At 38.2% G+C, this 25,943-nt stretch overlaps 1 protein-coding gene and 1 pseudogene across 1 annotated transcript; both read left to right on the top strand.

Moving 5' to 3' along the window:
* The first annotated feature begins 7,336 nt into the window (after positions 1-7,336).
* Positions 7,337-8,823, top strand: LOC100655613 (olfactory receptor 52N2-like). Its single transcript, XM_003423143.3, has one exon. The coding sequence runs from the start codon at positions 7,337-7,339 to the stop codon at positions 8,258-8,260; it is 924 nt and encodes a 307-aa protein (XP_003423191.1). The 3' UTR covers positions 8,261-8,823.
* Positions 8,824-22,027: 13,204 nt separating this feature from the next.
* Positions 22,028-22,988, top strand: LOC135231714 (olfactory receptor 52N2-like; annotated as a pseudogene).
* Positions 22,989-25,943: the final 2,955 nt, after the last annotated feature.

Here is a 25,943-nt window from a genome sequence, read left to right as displayed (position 1 = left end):
TTGATTTTTAGGAGCTCCCAGTTATCTGGTTTCTCTTCATCATTTTTGGTAATGTTTTGTATTCTGTTTATACCTTGTATTAGGGCTCCTAGGGTTGTCCCAATTTTTTCTTCCATGATCTTTATCGTTTTAGTCTTTATGTTTAGGTCTTTGATCCACTTGGAGTTAGTTTTTGTGCATGGTGTGAGGTATGGGTCCTGTTTCATTTTTTTGCAAAGGGATATCCAGTTATGCCAGCACCATTTGTTAAAAAGGCTGTCTTTTCCCCAGTTAATTGACACTGGGCCTTTGTCAAATATCAGCTGCTCATACGTGGATGTATCTATGTCTGGATTCTCAATTCTGTTCCATTGGTCTATGTGTCTGTTGTTGTACCAATACCAGGCTGTTTTGACTACTGTGGCTGTATAATAGGTTCTGAAGTCAGGTAAGGTGAGGCCTCCCACTTTCTTCTTCTTTTTCAGTAGTGCTTTGCTTATCCGGGGCTTCTTTCCCTTCCATATGAAATTGGTGATTTGTTTCTCTATCCCCTTAAAATATGACATTGGAATTTGGATCGGAAGTGCGTTAAATGTATAGATGGCTTTTGGTAGAATAGACATTTTTACTATGTTAAGTCTTCCTATCCATGAGCAAGGTATGTTTTTCCACTTAAGTATGTCCTTTTGAATTTCTTGTAGTAGAGCTTTGTAGTTTTCTTTGTATAGGTCTTTTACATCTTTGGTAAGATTTATTCCTAAGTATCTTATCTTCTTGGGGGCTACTGTGAATGGTATTGATTTGGTTATTTCCTCTTCAGTGTTCTTTTTGTTGATGTAGAGGAATCCAAGTGATTTTTGTATGTTTATTTTATAACCTGAGACTCTGCCAAACTCTTCTATTAGTTTCAGTAGTTTTCTGGAGGATTCCTTAGGGTTTTCTGTGTATATAATCATGTCATCTGCAAATAGTGATAACTTTACTTCCTCCTTACCAATCCGGATACCCTTTATTTCTTTGTCTAGCCTAATTGCCCTGGCTAGGACTTCAAGTACGATGTTGAATAAGAGCGGTGATAAAGGGCATCCTTGTCTGGTTTCCGTTCTCAAGGGAAATGCTTTCAGGTTCTCTCCATTTAGAGTGATATTGGCTGTTGGCTTTGCATAGATGCCCTTTATTATGTTGAGGAATTTTCCTTCAATTCCTATTTTGGTAAGAGTTTTTATCATGAATGGGTGTTGGACTTTGTCAAATGCCTTTTCTGCATCAATTGATAAGATCATGTGGTTTTTGTCTTTTGTTTTATTTATGTGATGGATTACATTAATGGTTTTTCTGATATTAAACCAGCCTTGCATACCTGGTATAAATCCCACTTGATCAGGGTGAATTATTTTTTTGATGTGTTGTTGGGTTCTATTGGCTAGAATTTTGTTGAGGATTTTTGCATCAATGTTCATGAGGGATATAGGTCTATAATTTTCTTTTTTTGTAATGTCTTTACCTGGTTTTGGTATCAGGGAGATGGTGGCTTCATAGAATGAGTTGGGTAGTATTCCGTCATTTTCTATGCTTTGGAACACCTTCAGAAGTAGTGGTGTTAACTCTTCTCTGAAAGTTTGGTAGAACTCTGCAGTGAAGCCGTCCGGGCCAGGGCTTTTTTTTGTTGGGAGTTTTTTGATTACCGTTTCAATCTCTTTTTTTGTTATGGGTCTATTTAGTTGTTCTACTTCTGAATGTGTTAGTTTAGGTAGGTAGTGTTTTTGCAGGAATTCATCCATTTCTTCTAGGTTTGCAAATTTGTTAGAGTACAATTTTTCATAATAATCTGAAATGATTCTTTTAATTTCATTTGGTTCTGTTGTGATGTGGTCCTTCTCATTTCTTATTCGGGTTATTTGTTTCCTTTCCTGTATTTCTTTAGTCAGTCTAGCCAATGGTTTATCAATTTTGTTAATTTTTTCAAAGAACCAGCTTTTGGCTTTGTTAATTCTTTCAATTGTTTTTCTGTTCTCTACTTCATTTAGTTCAGCTCTAATTTTTATTATTTGTTTTCTTCTGGTGCCTGATGGATTCTTTTGTTGCTCACTTTCTGTTTGTTCAAGTTGTAGGGACAGTTCTCTGATTTTGGCTCTTTCTTCTTTTTGTATGTGTGCATTTATCGATATAAATTGGCCTCTGAGCACTGCTTTTGCTGTGTCCCAGAGGTTTTGATAGGAAGTATTTTCATTCTCGTTGCTTTCTATGAATTTCCTTATTCCCTCCTTGATGTCTTCTATAACCCAGTCTTTTTTCAGGAGGGTATTGTTCATTTTCCAAGTATTTGATTTCTTTTCCCTAGTTTTTCTGTTATTGATCTCTAGTTTTATTGCCTTGTGGTCTGAGAAGATGCTTTGTAATATTTCGATGTTTTGGACTCTGCAAAGGTTTGTTTTATGACCTAATATGTGGTCTATTCTAGAGAATGTTCCATGTGCGCTAGAAAAAAAAAGTATATTTTGCAGCAGTTGGGTGGAGAGTTCTGTATAAGTCAATGAGGTCAAGTTGGTTGATTGTTGTAATTAGATCTTCCGTGTCTCTATTGAGCTTCTTACTGGATGTCCTGTCCTTCTCCGAAAGTGGTGTGTTGAAGTCTCCTACTATAATTGTGGAGGTATCTATCTCGCTTTTCAATTCTGTTAAAATTTGATTTATGTATCTTGCAGCCCTGTCATTGGGTGCATAAATATTTAATATGGTTATGTCTTCCTGATCAATTGTCCCTTTTATCATTATATAGGGTCCTTCTTTATCCTTTGTGGTGGATTTAAGTCTAAAGTCTATTTTGTCAGAAATTAATATTGCTACTCCTCTTCCTTTTTGCTTATTGTTTGCTTGATATACTTTTTTCCGTCCTTTGAGTTTTAGTTTGTTTGTGTCTCTAAGTCTAAGGTGTGTCTCTTGTAGGCAGCATATAGATGGATCGTGTTTCTTTATCCAGTCTGTGACTCTCTGTCTCTTTATTGGTGCATTTAGTCCATTTACATTCAGGGTAATTATAGATAAATAAGTTTTTAGTGCTGTCATTTTGATGCCTTTTTATGTGTGTTGTTGACAATTTCATTTTTCCACATACTTTTTTGTGCTGAGGCGTTTTTCGTAGTAAATTGTGAGATCCACATTTTCATAGTGCTTGACTTTATGTTAGTTGAGTCGTTACGTTTTTCTTGGTTTTTATCTTGAGTTATAGAGTTGTTATACCTTTTTGTGGTTACCTTATTATTTACCCCTATTTTTCTCAGTAAAAACCTAACTTGTATTGTTCTATATCGCCTTGTATCTCTCTCCATATGGCAGTTCAATGTCTCCTGTATTTAGTCCCTCTTTTTGATTATTGTGATCTTTTACCTATTGACTTCCATGATTCCCTGTTATGTGTATTTTTATTTATTTTTTTTAATTAATCTTAATTTGTTTGTTTTTGTGATTTCCCTATTTGAGTTGATATCAGGACGTTCTGTTTTGTGACCTTGTGTTGTGCTGATATCTGATATTATTGGTTCTCTGACCAAACAATATCCTTTAGTATTTCTTGTAGCTTTGGTTTGGTTTTTGCAAATTCTCTAAACTTGTGTTTGTCTGTAAATATCTTAATTTCTCCTTCATATTTCAGAGAGAGTTTTGCTGGATATATGATCCTGGGCTGGCAGTTTTTCTCCTTCAGTGTTCTGTATATGTCATCCCATTCCCTTCTTGCCTGCATGGTTTCTGCTGAGTAGTCAGAACTTATTCTTATTGATTCTCCCTTGAAGGAAACCTTTCTTTTCTCCCTGGCTGCTTTTAAAATTTTCTGTTTATCTTTGGTTTTGGTGAGTTTGATGATAATATGTCTTGGTGTTTTTCTTTTTGTATCAATCTTAAATGGGGTTCGATGAGCATCTTGGATAGATATCCTTTCGTCTTTCATGATGTCAGGGAAGTTTTCTGTCAGGAGTTCTTCAACTATTTTCTCTGTGTTTTCTGTCCCCCCTCCCTGTTCTGGGACTCCAATCACCCGCAGGTTATCCTTCTTGATAGAGTCCCACATAATTCTTAGGGTTTCTTCATTTTTTTAAATTCTTTTATCTGATTTTTTTTCAGCTATGTTGGTGTTGATTCCCTGGTCCTCCAGATGTCCCAGTCTGCATTCTAATTGCTCGAGTCTGCTCCTCTGACTTCCTAGTGCGTTGTCTAATTCTGTTATTTTATTGTTAATCTTTTGGATTTCTACATGTTGTCTCTCTATGGATTCTTGCAACTTATTAATTTTTCCACTATGTTCTTGAATAATCTTTTTGAGTTCTTCAACAGTTTTATCAGTGTGTTCCTTGCCTTTTTCTGCAGTTATCCTGATTTCGTTTGTGATATCATTAAGCATTCTGTAAATTAGTTTTTTATATTCTGTATCTGATAATTCCAAGATTGTATCTTCATTTGGGAAAGGTTTTGATTCTTTTGTTTGGGGGGGTTGGAGAAGCTGTCACGGTCTGCTTCTTTAAGTGGTTTGATATGGATTGTTGTCTCTGAGCCATCCCTGGGAAACTAGTTTTTCCAGAAAATCCCCTAAAAAAAAAATGCAGTCAGATCCCTATCAGAGTTCTCCCTCTGGTTCAGGCTATTCAGATGTTAATGAAGCCGCCTGGGGAGGGTGGGGGAGGAAACAGAGAGATAGGAGAGTAGCACCTCAGAATATAGCCAGAGTTGCTTGTCTTGCTTGGAATGACTATTATATCTGAGATTCCCTCGGGCGCGTCGCCTATGTGTGCTGGCTGTGTGGAGATTGCCCCCGGGGGATCTGGCCCACTGGAGTCACGGTCAGATCCTCCGCTTCCAGCCCCACGCCCAGCGTCAAGGCTCCCCTACTGGGACGGTGCACTCTCGACTCCAAAATCAGTCGCTTCCTCCCGGGGACTTCTCGTCCCTCCAGCCGCGTGGCCGTGCCGCCCCGAGAACCAGTTGAGCCTCTTCCCGGGGTTAGTTCAGATGGGTGGAGCAGGTCCCCATGCTTGTGCCGTGACCGAGTGTCCCGGCTGGGACGCTGTTCTCCCTGCTCCAATACCAGTCGCTGCCTCCCGGGGGCTTCTCCTACCGGTTGCGTCCCACGCCGCCTGCGCGACCCGGCTGGTCCCCTTCCTCGGGTTAGTTCAGGGGGGTGGAGCAACTCTCCGTGTTTATGGCGTACCTGCGTCCAGTCCAAATCCCTGCGGGACGGTTCCCTGGCTCGGATGCTGCTCTTTTTGCTCCAAAACCAGTCACTGCCTCCCCGGGACTTCTCCTACCGGCTGCGTCCCACGCCGCCCGTGGAACCGGCTGGTCCCCCTCCCGGGGTTAGTTCAGGAGGGTGGAGCAGGTCTCTGTGCTTGTGCCGTACCTGACTGGTACACTGGCTCCAGGCTCTGGAAACAATCGCTGCTTCCCCGTATTAGTTCGTTCTCCGTCTCTAAATCTTTGTTTGTTGTTCAGGGTTCGTAGATTGTTATGTATGTGATCGATTCACTTGTTTTTCCGTGTCTTTGTTGTAAGAGGGATCCGAGGTAGCGTCTGCCTAGTCTGACATCTCGGCTCCGCCCCCTAAAAATCTTTTATGTTTAAAACTAATGGTTAAAATATAACTCCTATGGAAAACTCTAGGCTAAATCCTGTCAAAAAAGAGAAAAAAGAAGTACCAAAATGAAAACTGCAGTACAGACTGGGTAGGTGTTATATTAAAAGACAACAGAAAGTGATATATAATAATTTGTGAAAATGTAATACAATGTACAGTGCTTTGGGAAAATGGATAACTCAAGTTCATGGTCTAAAACCAGCAATAACTAAGATAGAAGTTAAAAAAATATAAACAAGAATTTTCTCAAAAGATAAATAAAAGACTCTAAAGGAAAGATTTCAAGTTAGATGCATGTTCCAAAACATAGAAAAAAGGTAGAAAGCTAATAGTTCTCAAAAAATAAAAAAAATAAATAAATAAATAAATTAATAAGGATTGCACCTTTCTCAGTATAATTTTTCACAGTTATTTCAGGGCTAGAAATAATACACCAAATCATTAAATTATGTTTATTATAAATTTTGCACTAATCTACATAAAAATTTGATGAGAATCATTAGAAACTATGAGAATTAAGAGTTTAACAAAGTTATTGGTTAAATATAAATGCTACAAAAATTTTTCATATTTACCATCAATAAACAATTAGAGATTTAATGCAAATGCAGATGGCCACACTCTATAAATTGTAACTTATTATATAACTGTCTGGTCTTCTGTTTTTTGATAGTTCTGACTTAAAAAATCTAGACTTGACAGGTTTTAGACTTGTAGGTAGATTAGGCGGAGTCCCATAATATTTCTATAATTAGTAGGTGCTCAAAAAAAAAATTTTTTTTTTTTTTTCTTACAGATACTTAATTGACTATAACCCATTGGCACATACAAAAAACTTCTTGGAGGAAGGGAAATTATGTGGTGGGGTGGGGCAGGGAAGAGAATCAGTAGTACTTAAACAGTGTTGACAATTTGGAAATTGTTGACGGAACAAAAGCAAGTATTAGTAGCTGGCCTGGGAATAAGAGCAGGCACATATGCACAAAAGAGCCCGGGTGACACAAGTGGTTTGTCATCAGCTATTAACCTAAAGTTTGGTGGTTCCAACTCACTCAGAGGCTTTGAGGAAGAAAGGCCTGGTGAACTGCTTCTCCAAAGATTAAAACGAAGAACACCCCGTGAAGCAGTCCTACTCTATAACACAGGCTCACATAAGTCAGAGTGGATTCAGCGGCAACGGGCTTGTTGGCTTTTTGCTGTCGTTTTTGTTTTTAGGTGTCGGCTTTTTTTTGGTTATTTTTTTGTTCTTTTTTTACATATACATGTAGATAGAGTTTATAGTATAAAATCAAGCCAGGCTAGGGCTTTGTTAATATGCTTTCATTTTGTTAGATCCTTGGGTGGCACAAACAGTTTGTGCTCATCTACTAACTCAAAAGTTGGGGATTCAGATCCCCTCATCAATGCTACCGAAGAAATGCCTGGAAATCTGCTTTCTACAGCCAAGAAAACACTATGAAGCAATTCTATTCTGTAACACATGGGGTCAGCATGAGTTGGAATTGGCTGAATGGTAATTGATTTTTTTATTCTGTTGATTCAGTAACAGGATCAGGATCACTCAGTAGAATCAAAGAATATAGTCTAAATACAAAGAGATGATTTTTTTCTCAAATCCTTTATTTATACTGTGAAAAATACTTGTTCATCTTTTGTCTCTTGCTGAAAATAGCAACAGTGCTCTCTTCCTCTATAGAACAGTGCAGAGAGTAACATGCCCTCCAGCTGACCACCATGCATGGAGCCAACACCTCCAGTCTGACACCAAGATACTTCATCCTCAAAGGAATTCCTGAGCTGGAAGATGCACACAGCTGGATATCCCTGCTGTTCTGCTTCATATACATTATTGCTGTAGTGGGAAACTCTGTGCTCATCTACATCATCAGCCATGAGGAGAACCTGCATCGGCCCATGTATTACTTTCTAGCCCTGTTGTCCTTTACAGATGTTATTGGGTGTACTTCATTTGTCCCCAATATGTTATGCACCTTTTGGTTCAGCCTCAAGGAGATTGACTTTAATGCTTGCCTTGTACAGATATTTTTCATACATATGCTGACAGGCATGGAGTCTGGGGTGCTCATGCTTATGGCTCTGGACGGCTATGTGGCCATTTGCTACCCTCTACGCTATTCTACCATCCTCACAAACACTGCAATTATCAAGGTTGGGCTTGCTGCATTCATGCGAACTGTGTTGCTCTTGATCCCATTCACTTTCCTGATCAAGTGTCTTCCCTACTGCAGGGGCAACCTTATCCAACACACTTATTGTGACCATATGTCTGTGGCCAAATTATCCTGTGGCAATGTCAAGATTAATGCTATCTATGGTCTCATAGCTGCCATATTGATTGCGGGATTTGACATGTTCTGTATCTCTGTGTCTTACATCATGATCATCCGTGCTGTACTGAATCTGTCATCTGCAGATGCTCGCCACAAAGCCTTCAGTACCTGTACATCACACATATGTGCTATTGTCATTACCTATGTTCCAGCTTTCTTTAACTTCTTCACTCACCGTTTTGGTGGAAGCACCATACCTCACCATTTCCACACCTTTATTGCCAACCTCTGCCTATTGCTGCTTCTCACCTTGAATCCAATTGTCTACGGAGTGAAGACCAAGCAGATCCGTGAAGAAGTGATCTAATCGTCCTTTAGAGAGAGATATTTTGGGTGTGAGATAAATATATGATATAGAATTCTGCATTTAGTATAAAGATAAGGAAAAAAGTTATAAATGAAGAAAGCAAATGCAAAATTCAACAAAAATGAGCTCACTACAGAATAAGATATCTGAATTTTCTGCCATTAAATGCACGAAACAATCTCAGATATTTTATTCCAAGACCTCTAATTTGATAGAGAAAACATGAAATAGAGAAGAAACAAGGACACTTTTCACACATAAAATTTAGTGAGAATTTGTGGAATAAACACACAGGGTGGAACAGTTAGGATAGTCAACAAGTGAAACTCTTGGTGATTACTGCACTTTGGTCTAGGTACTGTGGGTAAGTATACAGGAAAGGATAAAGAATGTCAGGTAACCTAGAAAGGCTCCAGGAGATTGTGGAAGGGACATGAGTAAATTGTTCCATTCACTGCAGGGAAGCATGAAACTCTTCCCAAGAGTGCCTGTGCTAAATTTCAGGGTCCTATCATCCTTCATATGCCATATTTATATACAGCTTGTATCCCCATTGACCCCCATTGCCATCAAGTCAACTCCAGCTCATCATGACCCTGTATAACTTTACTAAAAAAAAACCCTTGCCTGCACATTTATCTCTGATACCCTGCTGCCTAGATAACTATTTAGACTCATAGTCTCGTATACTCATAGACTCATATACCAGTGTGTACAGAAATGAAACTAGAGTAGGTAGGGTCACTGGAGTTGAACACAATCTGGAAAGTACTTCTTGGAATTAATTTGAGGCAGAATTTTCAAAAAGAGTGGGTACCATCTGCCAGCTGTTTCAGGACAGCATTTATAAGCAGGTGAAAGAGACGAAAGAAAATCTATGTAATTTGCCAAGCAAGGACATTTTGACTTCGCTGCTTTACCTGTATTTTTTTGTAGAGGGACAACAGTTGAGTGGTCAGAGACAATGGAGAAAGCAGTAGTTTATTTAGATTTCTGGAACTAGCTGAGGAATAAGAAAAGGGAGATGGAATGGCAAATGTGGTATTCAGAGATAATAAGATTGAATGGAAAATGAGAAAGAAAAAGAGCACAGCCCAAGAGGTAATTGGGGTAATAAAAAGAATGCGATCAGGAACTGGATGCAAATAGATGCACAGAGAGAGAGATTAATGATGTTGGTAAAGATTAAATTCCTCTTATTTCTTAATATAAAGAATATATTTTGATATGCTATGTAGGATGAAATGATTGTGAAATATATTAATCAAATCATGTATTTTTACAATAAAATTTTCACATATTTGGAAGCAAAACTTGACACCTTAAAAATTACTGACATTATAAAAGTGACCCCATATAACATAAATTGTCAGAAGTTGAGTAGTTTGTCATTAATAAATTTATTACATCTTGGGATTGTTTTTGGTTTTGGAAATTTTGTTCATCAGAGTATTTTCATTGCAACCATACCAAAACACAATCAAGCTGATTAAGAAATTACTTTCCCTAAAATGTCATTTAATAAAGATACAGAATTTGTCAGGAACGATAATGTTTTATACATTTTATTTCATTGAACTTTTACATCAAAACTATGGGCCAGGTTTAATCATCTCCATTTTATAGAAGAAGAATATGAGCTATACAAACAGCAGGGCTAGATAAATCTCAGAACATTGAGATTGAATATTAATAAAAAATAACAATAACAATACACAGTGGGGTGGGAGCTGGAGGCAGCAGCTGCAACAACAGCCAGAAAAATAAAACCAGAACAGAAACTTAAAATCCGGAGAAACAAAATGCAACAAATAAAACTGATTTGAGAAACCTAGCAACCTCTAATTAATTTTATGTCATTTTCCCCATTACAGGCTCAAATAGTTATAGATAGTCATGACAAATCATAATTTTGGAAACTAGGAAACCTGTTGCCGTTGAGTCGATTCCAACTCATAAACCAAAAAAACCCAAACCCAGTGCCATCGAGTCGATTCCAACTCATAGCAACCCTATACGACAGAGTAGACCTGCCCCATAGAGTTTCCAAGGAGTGTCTGGCAGATTCAAACTGCTAACCCTTTGGTTAGCAGCAGTAGCACTTAGCCGCTATGCCACCAGGGTTTCCTTCCAACTCACAGCAACCCTATATGACAGAGTAGAACTGCCCCATAGAGTTTCCAAGGAGTGAATTAGGGCCAACAGGCCAGAATCTATGAGAAATTGTAAAATAATTATAAGGTAGGTGGTGATGAAGAAAATTCTACTCCGTATTAACAGGATGACATATACACTTTAAGGAGAGAGAGAAGGAGTAAGAGGGGAAAGAAAGGTGGAGGGAGGGGAGGGGAGGAAGCAGAGAGAAAGAAGGGAAGGGAAGACAGGAAGAAAGAGAGGAGAGAAGAGAAAAGGGAGAGGATGAGAAAAAGTCTATAAAGAGAAGAGAAGAGGATGAAGGGAGGAGAAGGAAGGGGAGAACTGAAAAAAAATGGAAGACACTCTTTTAAATCTCATCTCTCCCTAGAAGCCAAGTGTTGTGAGGTGGAACCAAATGGGTGCTGAGGAAAAAGGCCCAACTCTCCTGTACCAACCTTGCATGCTTTGATTAGATTTAGAACCAAGACCAGGTATAAAGACATATCTAGAATTCAATTTAGTTCAACTGTATTTCCTATTAAATTATAAGAGCTACTAATTTCCCGAAAGGAATGGAAAAGGAAGAAAAAGACAATTTAACATACAAAGAGTAGTGGAAATTATCTTGCTCCTGCAGAATTTCCAGAACCATTAACTAACCATTGCAGATTGGTCATACATGTGGATGTGCAGAGATAAAGAAAACAAAACAAGCAACAAAATAAACCCCAAACAAATGGGAAGACACAACGTTTGGTGAGCATTCTACATGACCTTCTTCCTCTCATAAGTGTCTACTAAGAGTTATGTTTTATGTTTTACTGAACTAGCAATATTCAAACAAAATTAAAAGTGGAATCTTCTCTCTCTTTTCCCCTGATTTCTGCCTCTCAGTACCAATAAACGAAAAATTTAACTTTCCTTGCATGAAAAATTACCATAGATGTGGATTATTTCTCAAGAAAGCTTAAAGCTAATTTGAAAGCTGTTTTATAGAAAAATTGAAAAATGAACAATATCCCACAAGGATGGCTTAATTATTTTGTGGAATGACTAAAGATGAGAAGTTTGAATTTAAGACTTTTATATTTGGCATATATTTGAAGAAGGATCAGTCGTTGGAAAATATGGCCTTGGTGATAGAAAATGCTGGAGGTCGCATGATAGAGTTTTGCAAGACCAACGACTTCTTCATTGCAAATACCTTCTTTCACCAACATAAACGGCGACTATGCACAAGGACCTTGCCAGGTGGAACACACAGAAATCAAACTGACTACATCTGTGGAAAGAGACCATGGAAAAGCTCAATATCATCGGTCAGAATGAGGCCAGGGGCTGACTGTGGAACAGACCATCAACTGCTCATATGCAAGTTCAATACAAATGTTTGAGAGATGATTTGTCCCAGCATTTATGAACGTAATTAAAATTGCCCATGCCTTTTGACCCCATAAACACTGATCCTACTTCTAGTTATCTGAAGACAGGAAAGGATAAGTGTTATAAACAGAATGGATAAGGATATTCATAAAAAATATTTTTGATAGAAAACATTATAAATAATTCAAATATTCAATAATGAAATGCTTAATTAATTTTAGTACAGCAATAGTATGGAAGGGCTCTCTGGGTGGTACAGTTAATGTGTTTTGCTGCTAATATAAAGGTTGGAGGTTCAAGCCCATCCAGAGAAGCGTTGGAGGAAAGGCCTGGCAATCAGCTGCTGAAAACCCTGTGGAGCAAAGTTTTACTCTGACACATATGGGTGGACATGAGTCAGAGTCAACTTGATGGCAGCTGGTCAGTAAATATAATGGTATGAAAATATACTCACAAAATAATATTAGGGAGAGAATGTGAGAGTGTACAAAATCCCATATAGTCTGAAATTTGTTTTTTAAAAAACTCCAAAATATTATACATATAGTTATAAAATGATTGAATGAAATACACAGCTCTTTTTACTGTGGCTTTTCCTCTGTGTTGGGATTACAAGTGATTTACCAACTCTTTGTTACACGTTCCTGCAGTTTTCAGATTTTCTGCACCAAGGACACATTTCTTTCATAATTAGAGGAAAAACATTTAAAAAATGCTTGGTGGCTTGGTGGCTATGTTTCCCACTTGGGAAAATGCATTTTTTGATGCATTTTTTCTTTCTATACTTCAAAGCCTCTAAATACAGATCTGTTACTCAAAGTTCATTCCCTTTCTAACAGATCCCTCTGAAACTTCTAATTGAGAAAAACTCAATAAGCCTGGAGACATCTTGCTGGCAATTCCCGAGGGAAACTGAATACCCTATGTAAGGAGACATCAACCCAGGTTTTGAAGAACACCCACGGGTTCTCAGCCATGCATAGGGATTTAATTGTGCCTAGTAGCACAGAGGTGAGTTTAGGCAAGTTCAAAATAATACCTATCTTAGGAAAATGCAAATTGCTCGCTAAGAATGCAACAGCTTAAAACATGGGGACAGTTAACAAGAGGCAATGTTAGCAAAAGGCAACATTGTTCTCGTTTCCTTCTACTTCTTCCCACTGATTTCATCATGGCACATACACAAAAGACTGGGGACCCTGTATATTTTGATTCTCAATTTCTCTGGTGTAGGACTATGAAATAATTATTTCTCCACATGGTGACATTTCTGGAGAGAGATTGTGAGACTTCCATCATGGGAAGGGATCGTTTATTTGGGATACCTTGGCTTAGGAACCAGAGACCATCAAACTCTAAAACTTGTAGTTCCTTTGTATGTCCTCCCTTCCATGGCAGCTTCTGTGACTTCTGGGCGGTAGGATCAGCCATATCTCCAGAAGCAATTTCCAGAACGTTTAGGTTGCAGGAATATATTCCATGTGTCTTTATAGCCATGGGATCCATGCTATCGCACTGCAAGTGTCTATTTAGTTCTGGATGGCAGGGGTGTTTGGCATTAACTCTGTGCTGCATGGGCTGTTTCAGAGGTTAAGGACCATTTTCTCATTAATTTTTTATTGTGGTAAACACATAGGGAACAAAACATTTTCCTTTTCACAAACCTTCACATGTACAGTTCAGTGCCATTAAATATGTTCATCCTATCATTTTCTTTTTTCATGTAACAGAAATATTTTAACCACTAGGAACCTTCAATTTTCCTCGTAACACATGAGTCTTATCACTCAAATCACACGGGTAATTAGAGGATCAGTTTATTCTAACCTGTCCTTATTAGGAGCTTAACTTTCCAGTTTTAACAGAGCTAAAAATTAGCACTTTCGTCCTACCTTAAATTTGATATTCCATATGAAATTTTCCAATAATTACCCACATAACTTGCTCAAGATCATACATTGTTGATGCTCAATAACATATATGGGAATGAATAGATGTTTGAATTAGTAAACTTGTGGTATATTTGGTATGTTTGCTACTCCTGAATCTGTAAATGCCTTAAAATACCACTCAATTCTTTCTGCTGCCTCGACAAGAAAGAGCATGCAAAGACATGATCGTATCTATTGTAGTGATCACTTGCCCATTTAGAACAAAAGAGATATTATCTAAATTAAATAAGAAAAGGCAGTCAGTGTTCCTTAGGACTCCAGGAACCTTCTGGCTATAATTCTGGTATTGAGGATGGGTTGTTGTTAGTTGCCACTGAATCTGTTCTGACTCATGGCAACCTCACGTATAACAGATAATGTTGATGGATTTTATCTGTGACATCTTTATGGTCATTGATATGTTTGAGTCCATTGAGGATGGATAGAGAACTTAAAAAAAAAAATGTGCAAGGTAGGGAAACCAGAAGGAAATGATGTTGTATCTGACTGAATTAAAAAATTTTAACGGAACCTTCACTAAAATTTCCTAAAACTTACTAATGATGTAGCAATGTAAATACTTTTTTTTTTCTGCTTTTCAAGAACTTCTTAAGCAATTTCACACAGCGGAAAAAGCATGACATAAGATTAACAGAGTTTGAGCACTAAAAATACCAAATCTTTATTAAATCAAATATCCATTACTTTCAGTTATTTTACTGAGCATCTAGAATGTACGATCTTTGTGTGTGTGGTGTTATATAATATTTGTGCTTTTGTGATTGACTTATTTCACTTGGCACGATGCCCTCCAGATTCATCTATGTTGTAAGATGATTCACAGACTCGTTGTCCTTTATATCTGAGTAATATGTCATTGTGTGTGTCTACCAGAGTTTGTTTATCCATTCGTCCATTGATGGGCACTGAGGCTGTTTCCATCTTTTTGCTATTGTGAATAATGCTGTGATGAACATGGGTGTGCGTATGGTTATTCACATTATGGCTCTTGTTTCTCTAGAATATATTCCTAAGTGTGGGATTGCTGGATCATATGGTGTGTCTATTTCTAGCATTTTAAGGAAGTGCCATATCATTTTCCAAAGTGATTGTACTATTTTACATTTGTACCAGTAGTGCGTAAATTTCCAGTCTCCCTGCAATCTCTTCAATATTTGTTATTTTCTGTTTTTTTTTTTTTTTAAATTAGTGCCAGTCATGTTGGGGCGTGATTTTATTTCATTGTGGTTTTGATTTGCATTTCTCTAATTGCTAGTGATCCCGAGTATTTCCTCATGCGGCTGTTAGCTGCCTGAATGTCTTCTTTGGTGAAACATCTGTTCATGTGCTTTCCCCGTTTTTAAGTTGGTTTGTCTTTTTGTTGTTGAGGTGTTGAAGTATTTTGTAGATTTTAAAAATTAGACTCTTGTCAGATATGTCATAGCCACATTTGTTTTCACAGTCTATAGGTTCTCTTTTTACTCATTGGGTGAAGTCTTTTGATGAGCATAAGTGTTTAATTTTGGGGAGCTCCCACTTATTTAGTTTCTGTTCTGGTGTTTGTAAATTGTTAGTTATGATTTATATACTATACATGCCACGTATTAAGGCCCTAGCATTGTCCCTATTTCTTCTTCCATGATCTTTATCGCTTTAGATTTTATATTTATGTCTTTCATCCATTTGAGTTAGCTTTTGCATATGGCGTGAGGTAAGGATCTTGTTTTATTTTTTCACAGATGGACATCCAGCACCATTTGTGAAACAGACTGTCTTTTGCCCATTTAACAGACTTTGGGCCTTTGTCAAATATCAACTGCCCATAGATGGTTGGATTTAGGTCTGGGTTCTCAATTCTGTTCCACTGGTCGATTTGTCTGTTGTTGTGCTGGTACCAGACTGTTTTGACAACTGTGGCTGTATAATAGGTTCTAAGATCAGGTGCCGGGAGGCCTCCTACTTCGTCCTTCTTCAGTAATGCTTACGCATCTGGTACCTCTTCCCTTTCCATGAAACTTGATTTTTTTCTCCATCTTATTAAAGAAGGCCATTAGTATTTGGACCAGGATTGCATTGTATCTGCAGACCGCTTTGGATAGAATTGACATTTTTCACAATGTTGAGTCTTCCCATCCATGAGCAAGGTATGTATTTCCACTTATGTAAGTCTGTTTTGGTTTCTTGCAGTAGTGTTTTGTAGTTTTCTTTCCACAGATCTTTTATATCCCTTGTTGGATTTATTCGGAGGTACTTTATTTCCTGGGAGTCTATCATAAATGGTATTTATTTGTTGATTTCCTTTTCAAAGTTCTCATTGTTGGTGTAGAGGAATCCTACTGGTTTTTGTATGTTAATGTATCCTTTTACTTTGCTGAAATCTTCTATTAGTTCCAGTAGCTTTTCTGTGGATTCTTTGGGGTTTTCCGTGTATAAGATCATGTCTGCAAATACAGATAGTTTAACCTCTTCATTAGCAATTTGGATGCTCTTTATTTCTTTTTCTTGCCTTATTGTTCTGACTAGGACTTATAGCACAAGGTTGAATAAGAGCGGTGATAAAGGGCATCCTTGTCTGGTACCTGTTCTCAAGGGATATGTTTTCAGCCTCTCTCCATTGAGAATGATGTTAGCTATTGGTTTTGTATAAATGCCATTAATTATGTTAAGGAATTTCCCATCTATTCCTAGTTTGCTGAGAGTTTTTTATCAGGAATGGGTGTTGGACTTTTTCAAATGCCTTTTCTGTGTTGAGACGATCATGTGATGATTCTTTTGTCTTATCTACGTGATGGATTACACTGATTGATTTGCTAATGTTGAACTATCCCTGCATACCCACCTGGTCAAGATGTATTATTTTTTGATATGCTGTTGAATTCTACTGGCTAGAATTTTGCTGAAAATTTTCATATCTATGTTCAAGAGGGATATTGGTCCGTAGTTATACTTTTTAGAGGTGTCTTTTCCTGGTTTTGGTGCCAGGGTTATGGTGGCTTCAAAGAATGAACTTGGTAGCATTTCTTCCTTTTCTATGCTCTGAAATAGTTTGAGTGGTATTGGTGTAAGCTCTTATCTGAAAGATTGACAGAATTCTCTGGTGAAGCCATCTGGATCAGAGCTTTTTTGTTGTTGTTGTTGGGATTTTTTTTTTATTATTATTACCTCTTAAATCTCTTTATTTGTGATGGGTCTGTTTAGTTTTTCTACCTCAATTTGTATTAGTTTAGGTAGGTAATGTGTTTCTGGAAACTTTTGCATTCCTCTAAGTATTCAAATTTGTTAGAGTACAATTTTTCGTAGTATCCTGTTATGATCGTTTTCATCTCAGTTGGATCTCTTGTGATATCCCCCATATCATTTCTTATTCATATTATTTGCTTCTTCTCCAGTTTTTCTTTTTCATTGGTCAGTGGTTTGTTGCTTTTATTGATCTTTTCAAAGAACCAACCCTTGGTCTTGTTGATTCTTTCTATTGTTTTTCTGATCTCTATTTCATTTATTTCTGCTCACTAGTCTTTATTATGTCCTTTCTTCTGGTGCTTGTGGGCATCTTTTGCTGTTCTCTTTGTTATTTGTTTGAGCTGTAGGGTTAATGTTTTGATTTTGGCCCTTTCTTCTTTTTTGATGTGTGCACTTACTGCTATAAATTGACCTTTAAGCACTGCTTTTGCTGCCCCAAAGGCTTCAGTAAGATGTGTATTCATTCTCATTTGATTCTGTGAATTTCTTTATTTCATCCTTGATTTCTTTTGTTACCCAGTAGTTTTTAAGCAAGATGTTGTTCAGTTTCCACATATTTGACTTTTTTTCTCTGCTGTTTCTGTTCTTGAGTTCTACTTTTATGGTATTATGATCAGCAAAAATACTTTGCATTATTTCAATGTTTTAGATTTTGATAAGGCTTGCTTTGTCGCCTAAAATGTGGTTATTCTGGAGACTGTTCCGTGTATGTTGGAAAAAAATGTATACTTTGCTCTTGTTGGGTGGGGTGTTCTGTATATGTCTATGAGGCTGTGTTGGTTGATTGTGGCATTTAGATCTTTTGTACCTTTATTGAGTTTCTTTCTAGATGTTCTTTCCTTCACCAAAAGTGTTGTGTTGAAGTCTCCTACAGTTCTTGTGGCAGTGTCTATTTCTCTTTTAAATGCTGTTAGAGTGTGTTTTATGTATTTTGGAGCCCTGTCATTGGATGCATATATATTTATCATGGTTAAGCCCTCCTGGTGTATTGACCCTTAATTATTATATAATGTCCTTCCATATTCTTTTTGGTGGATCTCGCTTTAAAGCCTGTTTTATCAGAGACTAGTATTGCCACTCCTTCTCTTTTTTGCTTATTGTTTTCTTGGTATATAATTTTTCCATCCTTTGAATTTCAGTTAGTCTCTAAAGTGTCTCTCTTGTAGATATCATATATATAGATCATGATTTTTTATCCATTCTGCCACTCTCTGTCTCTTTACTGGTGCATTTAGGCCATTTATATTCAGTGTAATTATTGATAAGTATGAGTTTACTGCTGTCATTTTTTTTCTTTTGTGGTGTTAACAGTTTCTTTTTACTGCTTACTCTTCTGTACTGAGTTCTTTTTGTTTATGTATTTTCTTTTCATCTCTTTCATTATTTTCGATTTTGTGTTTGCTGAATGTTTATTTTATTTTTATTTATTTATTTGTGGGTAGGTTTGTTAAGGTTTTTGTTGTTACCTTGAAATTTACATTTATTTTTCTAAATTTTAACCAGTCTTTTTTTTTTTTTTTGGTATCGTTTTGACTTTCTTTCCATATGAAAGTTCTATCAGTACACCATTTATTCTTTTTTTGTTGTTGTTGTTGTGACATTGTCATTTACATATTGACGTCTCTGGTTCCCTATTTTCAGTCTTTTAGCCTTTTGAATTCTGTATCTGGGTTGGTATCTGGTTGATCTGTCCTATGTCCTAGTCTTGGATTTTTTTTTTTTTTTGATGTTGGTTCTTTGTCCAGAGGACTCCCTTTAATATTTCTTTTAATTTTGATCTGGTTTTTACATACTTTCTTAATTTCTGCTTATCTGGAAGTAACCTAATTTCATCATCATAACTGAGAGACGATTTTATTGGCTATATAATTATTGAGTGGATTTTTTTTTTTTATCAAGATATTATATATATCATCCTATTGTCGTCTTGCCTGCCTGGTTTCTGCTGAGTAATCAAAAAAAAAAAAAAAAAAAACCATTGCTTAGTCTTATTGGTTCTCCTTTGCAAGTGACTTTTCATTTATGCCTAGCTGCTCCCAGGATTTTTTGTTTGTCTTCGGTTTGGGCCAGTTTGATTATGACATGTCTTGGTGACTTTCTTTTGGAGTCTATCCTGTATGGGATATGGTGAGCTTCTTGGATAGATATCTTCTCATATTTCATGATATTAAGGACGTTTTCTGCCAGCAAATCTCCAACAACTCTCTTTGTGTTTTCCATTATCCCCACTCTGTTCTGGAACTCCAATTACTTGTAGGTTTTCTCTCTTGATAGTATCCCACATAATTCTTAGGCTTTCTTCTTTTTTCTTCATTCTTTTTTTTTCTGACTTTTCCTCAGACAAATTGATATCAAGGGATTTATCTTCAATCTTACTAATTCTGACTTTCATTGTCTCAGTTCTGCCCCTATGACCATCTAGAGTTGCCTAGTTCTGAAATTTTATTGTTTGGATTTGTAGTTACTGGTTTCAATTGGTTTCTAGTAGCCTATTCATTCTGTCATTTTATTCTTGTATTGTTTTCCTGAATTCTTCTATTGCTTTGTGTGTTCCTTGGTGTAATCTGTGTTGTCTCTGATTGACTTCTTGAACTCTTGGAAGGCTCTGTAGTAGTTTTTTGAGTTCTTTATCAGGAAATTCTATTTCCTTAGCTTCCTCTGGCAAGTTTTCTGGTTCTTTATTTTGGCCACTGGCTAGAACCATCTTGTCCTGCTTCTTTATGTGATTTGACATTGATTGTTGTCTCCAAGGCATCAAGAAGTTATTATATCTATTTTATTTTTGTTTATTGCACCCTGAATTTTTGTTTTGTTTTATTTTGATATGTGCAAGTAGGCTGGGTGTGTTTGCTACTCCAGTTGTTAATCTCACCACGTTGAAGCTCTTGCCTCCTGTCTCCAGGTGGGTGGAGAAATCACGAGGTATTTGAGCCCAGAAATCTGTTCACTGTTCTTGTGGGCTTGCTGAGGATGTAGGTGTGTTTTCAGCAATGTGATGCATCTGTCCTGCTGATTACCTGGCTGTGGGTGCAGGGGGTGTTCTCCTTGGTCATTCATTGTGTGCTGTGTATGCTCTGCCACTTGCTGAATGATTGTAACCAAGGTGCGTGGGTCATTGGTCACCAAGTGCATGGTGTGGAGGCTCTCATCCTGGTTGGGCAGGGCTATGGAGGTGGGGTGTTTGGAGCAGGCACAGGTCTCTGGTTGCAGTCTGGTGTAATGCGGGGGTGAGACAATAGACTGTTGGCTGCCTCCATGTGCCTGGGTGGAGTGCATGCTCCTGTCTGCTAGAGCGCATGGTAGGGGGTTAGTGCAGCTAGTCTTTGGGTGTCCAGTGTTGTTGGCTTTAGGGATTGGGGAGCAGCACTGGTTCCTAGGCCCTCATTGTGGACAACTGGATTGACTGGATGGTAACACTAGCCCCCAGGCCCATGTTGTGGTTGATCAAGGTCCCTTCTTTGGGGGCAGGGTGCTGTCAAATGGCACGGATCTGCAGCTTCCACTTGGCTGCTGCAGGTGAAAATGAGTTTCACTGGAATTCCTGCCTGCTTTCTCCTAAGGTCATGCTGTTCCAGGTCAGCCAGCAAAGCACTGGTACAGGTGATCAGCAGGGGTGAAGGGCACTGCAAGTCTGTGAGCCTTTGTACCACTGGCAGGGTTAAGGGGCAGGCACCTCAAACTAGGCTGAGAGCTACAGGCTTAGGGGATATGGGGTGTCAAATGTCAAAGATCAGAAGCTCCTACTTGGCTGCTGATTGTGAAAATGGATTTCTGCCAGAAACTCTGCCTGCATTATGCCAGTGTGGGTGTGCTCTGCAGAAATGGCCAGCAAGGCACACGTGGGTGTGATCAGATGTGTGGGGAGTGCTGCAAGCCCATGGATCCCACTGTGCCAGTGTCTCAGTGAAGGGGCATGCACTTCCAGACAAGGGCTGTGAGTTTCTGGCTTAGGGAATGTGGTGGTGTTCAATGCCAATGAACTGATGTTGGAGGGGGAGGAAGGTACATGAGGGAGAGAGAGTGCTCCTGGGCCTGTGGAGCTCTGGTGGGGGTATGGGGCTGTGGTAAGCATGATGGGTTGGTAGCATGCACTTCATTTTCATAGATCTGGTGTCACTTCTGTTTGATTCTGGAGTTGCATGTCCAGTTGGACCTTGCTTAGCTGCACCAGGTGAGGTGGGTTCCTGCTTGGGATGCTGCTGCTTGGGTCAATATGCCTGCACTGTACAGGTTTGCCTAGCAGGACACCAGTGATTCAGCAATCCATAATTCTCCATTTCTGCTGTTTTTGAATTGTCTCTCCTTCCACCTGTCACTCAGTCTAATTCTTCAGCTTTGTCTTAGTTGCCTTGGGTGTCTAGATTGTCATATATATTTGATTCCCCCCTTTTTGGGGGGGGTCTTTGTTGTAAGGGGCACAAAAGGAAGCACTAGACTATCCCACCATCTTGGCCCTGCATCTTAGAATATATGATCTTGAGCAAGTTATATGATATACTATTGTCATAGTTTATAGGAAACATAAACTTTCTTCATAATCTTTAAAGCAGGACAAAAGTATTAATTTGTGGGTTGCTACTTAAACTGTAAAGTTAAACTACTAATAAGGACTGGTCATAGTTGGTGATACTGTACTCATATTTGTGTGATTTTAGTGACAAGACTCAGGTATAAAAGTCTGGGGAAAATCTGAGAGGAGAGAGTAGGAATGCCTTTTTGGAAGGAAGCAGACAACTGCAGCCCCAGGCATGTCTTTTTATTGGGATATGGTAAGTGTAATAGGGATGCTGGGTAGAGGTGTGGAAAGTGAGGACAGTTACCTAGACAAAGTATAAAACAACTAGTAGTGTAAAACTATACTGCTTATCTAGTTTTAGACATTATAGATCAAAGACTCAGCTGCTGGAGCTAGAAAAAAGATCTGATTATCAAAATAAGATGAAAATAAATGACATTTAGGAATCTTAAGGTCTAAACCACTCCCTGTTATCTGGTCTCCACTCTTATCTCTCTCTTTCCCTTCCATGCAGAAAAAAATTGCTGTTAAAGAATGTAAAAAGCTCTTTTATCGGTCATTATGTCTGGGGCCAGCAGCTTCAGCCTGACCACAGGGTTCTTTATCTTGAATGGCGTCCCTGGACTGGAAAGTGCACACATCCGGATCTCCCTGACATTCTGCTTCATGTACATCATCACTGTAGTGGGGAACTTTGGGCTCATCTACCTCATCAACCATGAGGAGGCTTTCCACAGGCCCATGTACTCTTTTTTAGCCCTGCTGTCCTTCACTGATGTCACTTTTGCACCACCAGCGCACCCAATACACTCTGCACATTCTGGTTCAACCTCAAGGAGATTAACTTTAATGCCTGCCTAGTCCAGATGTTTTTTGTACACATGGTGACTGCGATGGAGTCTGAGGTGCTCATGCTCATAGCACTGGACCGTTATGTGGCCATCTGTTACCCCTTGCATTATGCCCCTATCCTCACCAACCCTGTCATCGCCAAGGCTGGTCTTGCCACGTTTCTGAGGAGTGTGATGCTCATCATGCCATTTACCTTCCTCACCAAGTGCCTGCCCTACTGCCAGGGCAACTTCATTCCTCACACTTATTGTGACCACAGGTCTGTGGCGAAAGTGTCCTGTGGCAATTTCAAGGCCAATGCTATTTATGGTCTCTTGGCAGCTCTCCTGATTGGGGGCTTTGATATGTTTTCTATCTCAGTGTCTTACACGATGACCCTGAGGATGGTGGTAAGTTTGTCATCTGCAGATGCTCGTCACAAGGCCTTCAGCACCTGTACCTCCCACATTTCTGCTATTGTCATCACATATGTTCCAGCCTTATTCACTATTTTGACTCACCGTTTTGGGGGAAAAATATTCCCCACCATATCCATATTATTATTGCTAATCTCTGTTGGATGTTGCCTCCTACCCTGAACGCCATTGTTTATGGAGTCAAGACCAAGCAGATCTGGGAAGGAGTTATCAAATTATTTTTTAGGGAGGAAGATGTCTTAACAATGAAATAGATTGATGATTTAATACCAAAAAAAAAGGGAAGACAAAGAACACTTTAGAGAAACCTCGCGAGTGTAAAATTAAACCAAAGTGGTCTCATTCCAGAAAGCAAGATTCACTGGATATTTTATATAATATTAACTGAATTATATTTTGTGACACCCTAAACCCTGGTGGCATAGTGGTTAAGTGCTATGGCTGCTAACCAAAGGGTCTGCAGTTCGAACCCGCCAGGCACTCCTTGGAAACTCTATAGGGCAGTTCTCCTCTGTCCTATAGAGTCGCTATCAGTCGAAATCGACTTGACGGCACTGGGTTTTCTTTTTTTTTTTTTCAATCAATGATTAAAAATAATTAAATAAAAAATACGCCACCTGTATTAGGGGAGTTCTCTCTTAAAAAGAATTCCACATCGGTGTAATTTCTAGGTTGTTAGGAAGCAATTGTATTGCTTAGACTTCTAATATATTTTGCATGCCAAACAAATCTCAAATGTCCTGTACATTGGGAAAGAAATTAGAGGATATCCTGATCCTTTGAAGACCTGTTCTTGGAGGGAAGTAATAATATATTAAAGCGTCTTAGAGTCTGTGTAAAAAGGTCTTTAAAAGTCACTTGTTTCAGTGACTCCTTTTACCACCGCTATTTCTTTCACTGCACAGTTTTGTGCGGCTTGTTTTAGTTAAGCCTAAGTTTCATTGGCTTTTCACAATCAAGAAAAAATATATTCATATATTTACATCAGTGTGATCTAAATGAAGAATAGTGGTAAATAGAGTAATGAGAATTTAGAACGAATAATTACTCAAAGGTAATTCTAAGAGATGTTTTTAAGGAAATACAGAATAAGTCTTATAAGTATTTGCAAAGTGGTGGTGAAAAATAGAAGAGATTCACCAGTAAAATATATAAACATTTTGGTTTGGCTGACTTTACAGAATTAACCAAATAGCTATCCCACTCTGGACAGGTGTAAGGGAAGTATATACTCAGTACGAGAAGATGACAGAGGAATAAGAACTCAGTGTCATGGGCTATCAGAGAAAGGGGAACAACAGGTGATAAACATATTACCACTGAGTCGGTTCCTGCATAGGAACCCTATAGGACAGAGTCGAACTTCTCCACAGGGTTTCCAAGGCTGTACTCTTTATGGAGGCAGATTGCCACATCTTTCTCCCACAGATCAGTTGGTGGGTTTCCAAAGCCCACCTTTCAGTTAGCAGTCCAGCATTTAACTACTGCCCCACAAGGTTCCAAAAAGTGATAGGAATGGTGGATATATGAGGGAGGATGAGCTGTAGCAAAAGAGAAAGAACAGTTTACTATGCAAAGCTTTGTGCCCTTGCAATTGATATTAATAGGAACAGATCTTCTGTTTCTTGGCTAGGTAGCTGAAGTTCTGTGTTAGATGCTTTATAAAGTAAAGCCTTTCAGAGGACTTATTATCAGTGAGTAGTCCCTCTCTGTCTTAGAAAAAAAAAAAAAGCACGCTTCCTTATGGCTGAAATTTGCTCTTTCTCCTGGCAGAGACTTTGCACGTTTCCTTTTCTCCACCTGAAATGTCCCATCATTCACCATTCTTTCTTCTTCATCTTAATAATCTTTCTTATCCTTTAGCTGTTAGTTTAAAAGTCATTCATCTCCCCCGTATTTTTACTTCAGATTATTGTCCATCACAATTCATGTAATGTCTGACTCCTATATTGTCTGAGAGCAGGAAATAATACTTTTTTGTCTTTTGTTTTGTTTTACTCTAATTCCAATGTCCACAATAGGACCTGGGACTTAGTAGCTATACAATATGTGTATGATACCTGAATGAATGGATGAATAATCTGCTTTTGTGCTTAGTCAAAATGATATTTAAAATTATTACAGAAAAAACTGCTAGATTACAGATGACAAAATTTCTCAACCACCTCCCCAAGCTAAGACAATCTTATTTATTTCATTGTGTATTAAATGTTGGTTTGATTGTAGAGAAAAGATATTTTTTCTAAAAATATATCTTTTGCTGGTTAATAAGTGAAATGTTTATTTTTAAATTACGTATTCCTTATTATACTTCTTTTACACTCAAATCTATTCTAATTTTTGACCATAATTAATCAGTGCAGTAAAATAATACTTTCTACAATAGCTAAAATCAAATAGGATACCTTATCAGCTTTGACAAATTTAGAAACAGAACTACTGAATAATTGGTAAAAATGTAATTCATATACACTAAAATGAATTAGCCTGTACTTTCAAAGTAAGGTAGCCTCACATCACTTTCAAAGGTGTCAACCTTTAATCCCCACTACAAAGATCTGGAGAAGGACCTCATGCTTGGTAAAGTAGACAGTCAGTGAAAAAGAGGAAGACCCTCAATGAGATGGACTGATACAGTGGCTGCAACAATGGGCTAAAGGGTAACAAGCATCATAAGGATGATGCAGGACTGGGCAGTGTTCCCACCTGTGGTACATAGGGTCTTGCCAAGAGTTTGAACTGACTTGATGGCACCTAACAAGAACAACACAAACGTTCAATTCTCAAATTTCCCATTTCTTAGCCATATGACTATCGACATATTATTTAAACTTTTTGTCCTTCTAGCTCCTCATCTATAAATCAGAGAAGAAAATGGTATTTCTCTCATAAGGTAGTTGTGAGGATTACATAAGTAATCCATCTAAAGTTTTTAGAACAATGCCTGGCACATACTGGACCTCCCTCCCCCACAACTAACAACAACAATTAGGTACTGTTACTCTATGCACCCAAATTAGAGTTGTCTAAGCCTCACCAGGAAACTGTGGGTGCATAGTGATTAAGAGCTACAGCTGCTAACCAAAAAAGACATCATTTTGAATCCCCCAGGTACTCTTTGGAAACTCTGTGGGGCAGTTCTACTCTGTCCTATAGGGCCGCTATGAGTCAGAATTGACTTGACAGCAATGGGTTTGGTTTTTTTAAGC

Source organism: Loxodonta africana, chromosome 7 (assembly GCF_030014295.1).
Source record: "Loxodonta africana isolate mLoxAfr1 chromosome 7, mLoxAfr1.hap2, whole genome shotgun sequence".
Taxonomy (NCBI): domain Eukaryota; kingdom Metazoa; phylum Chordata; class Mammalia; order Proboscidea; family Elephantidae; genus Loxodonta; species Loxodonta africana.
Note: the sequence above shows the minus strand (reverse complement) of the source record. Positions and strands in the feature narration are given on the sequence as shown.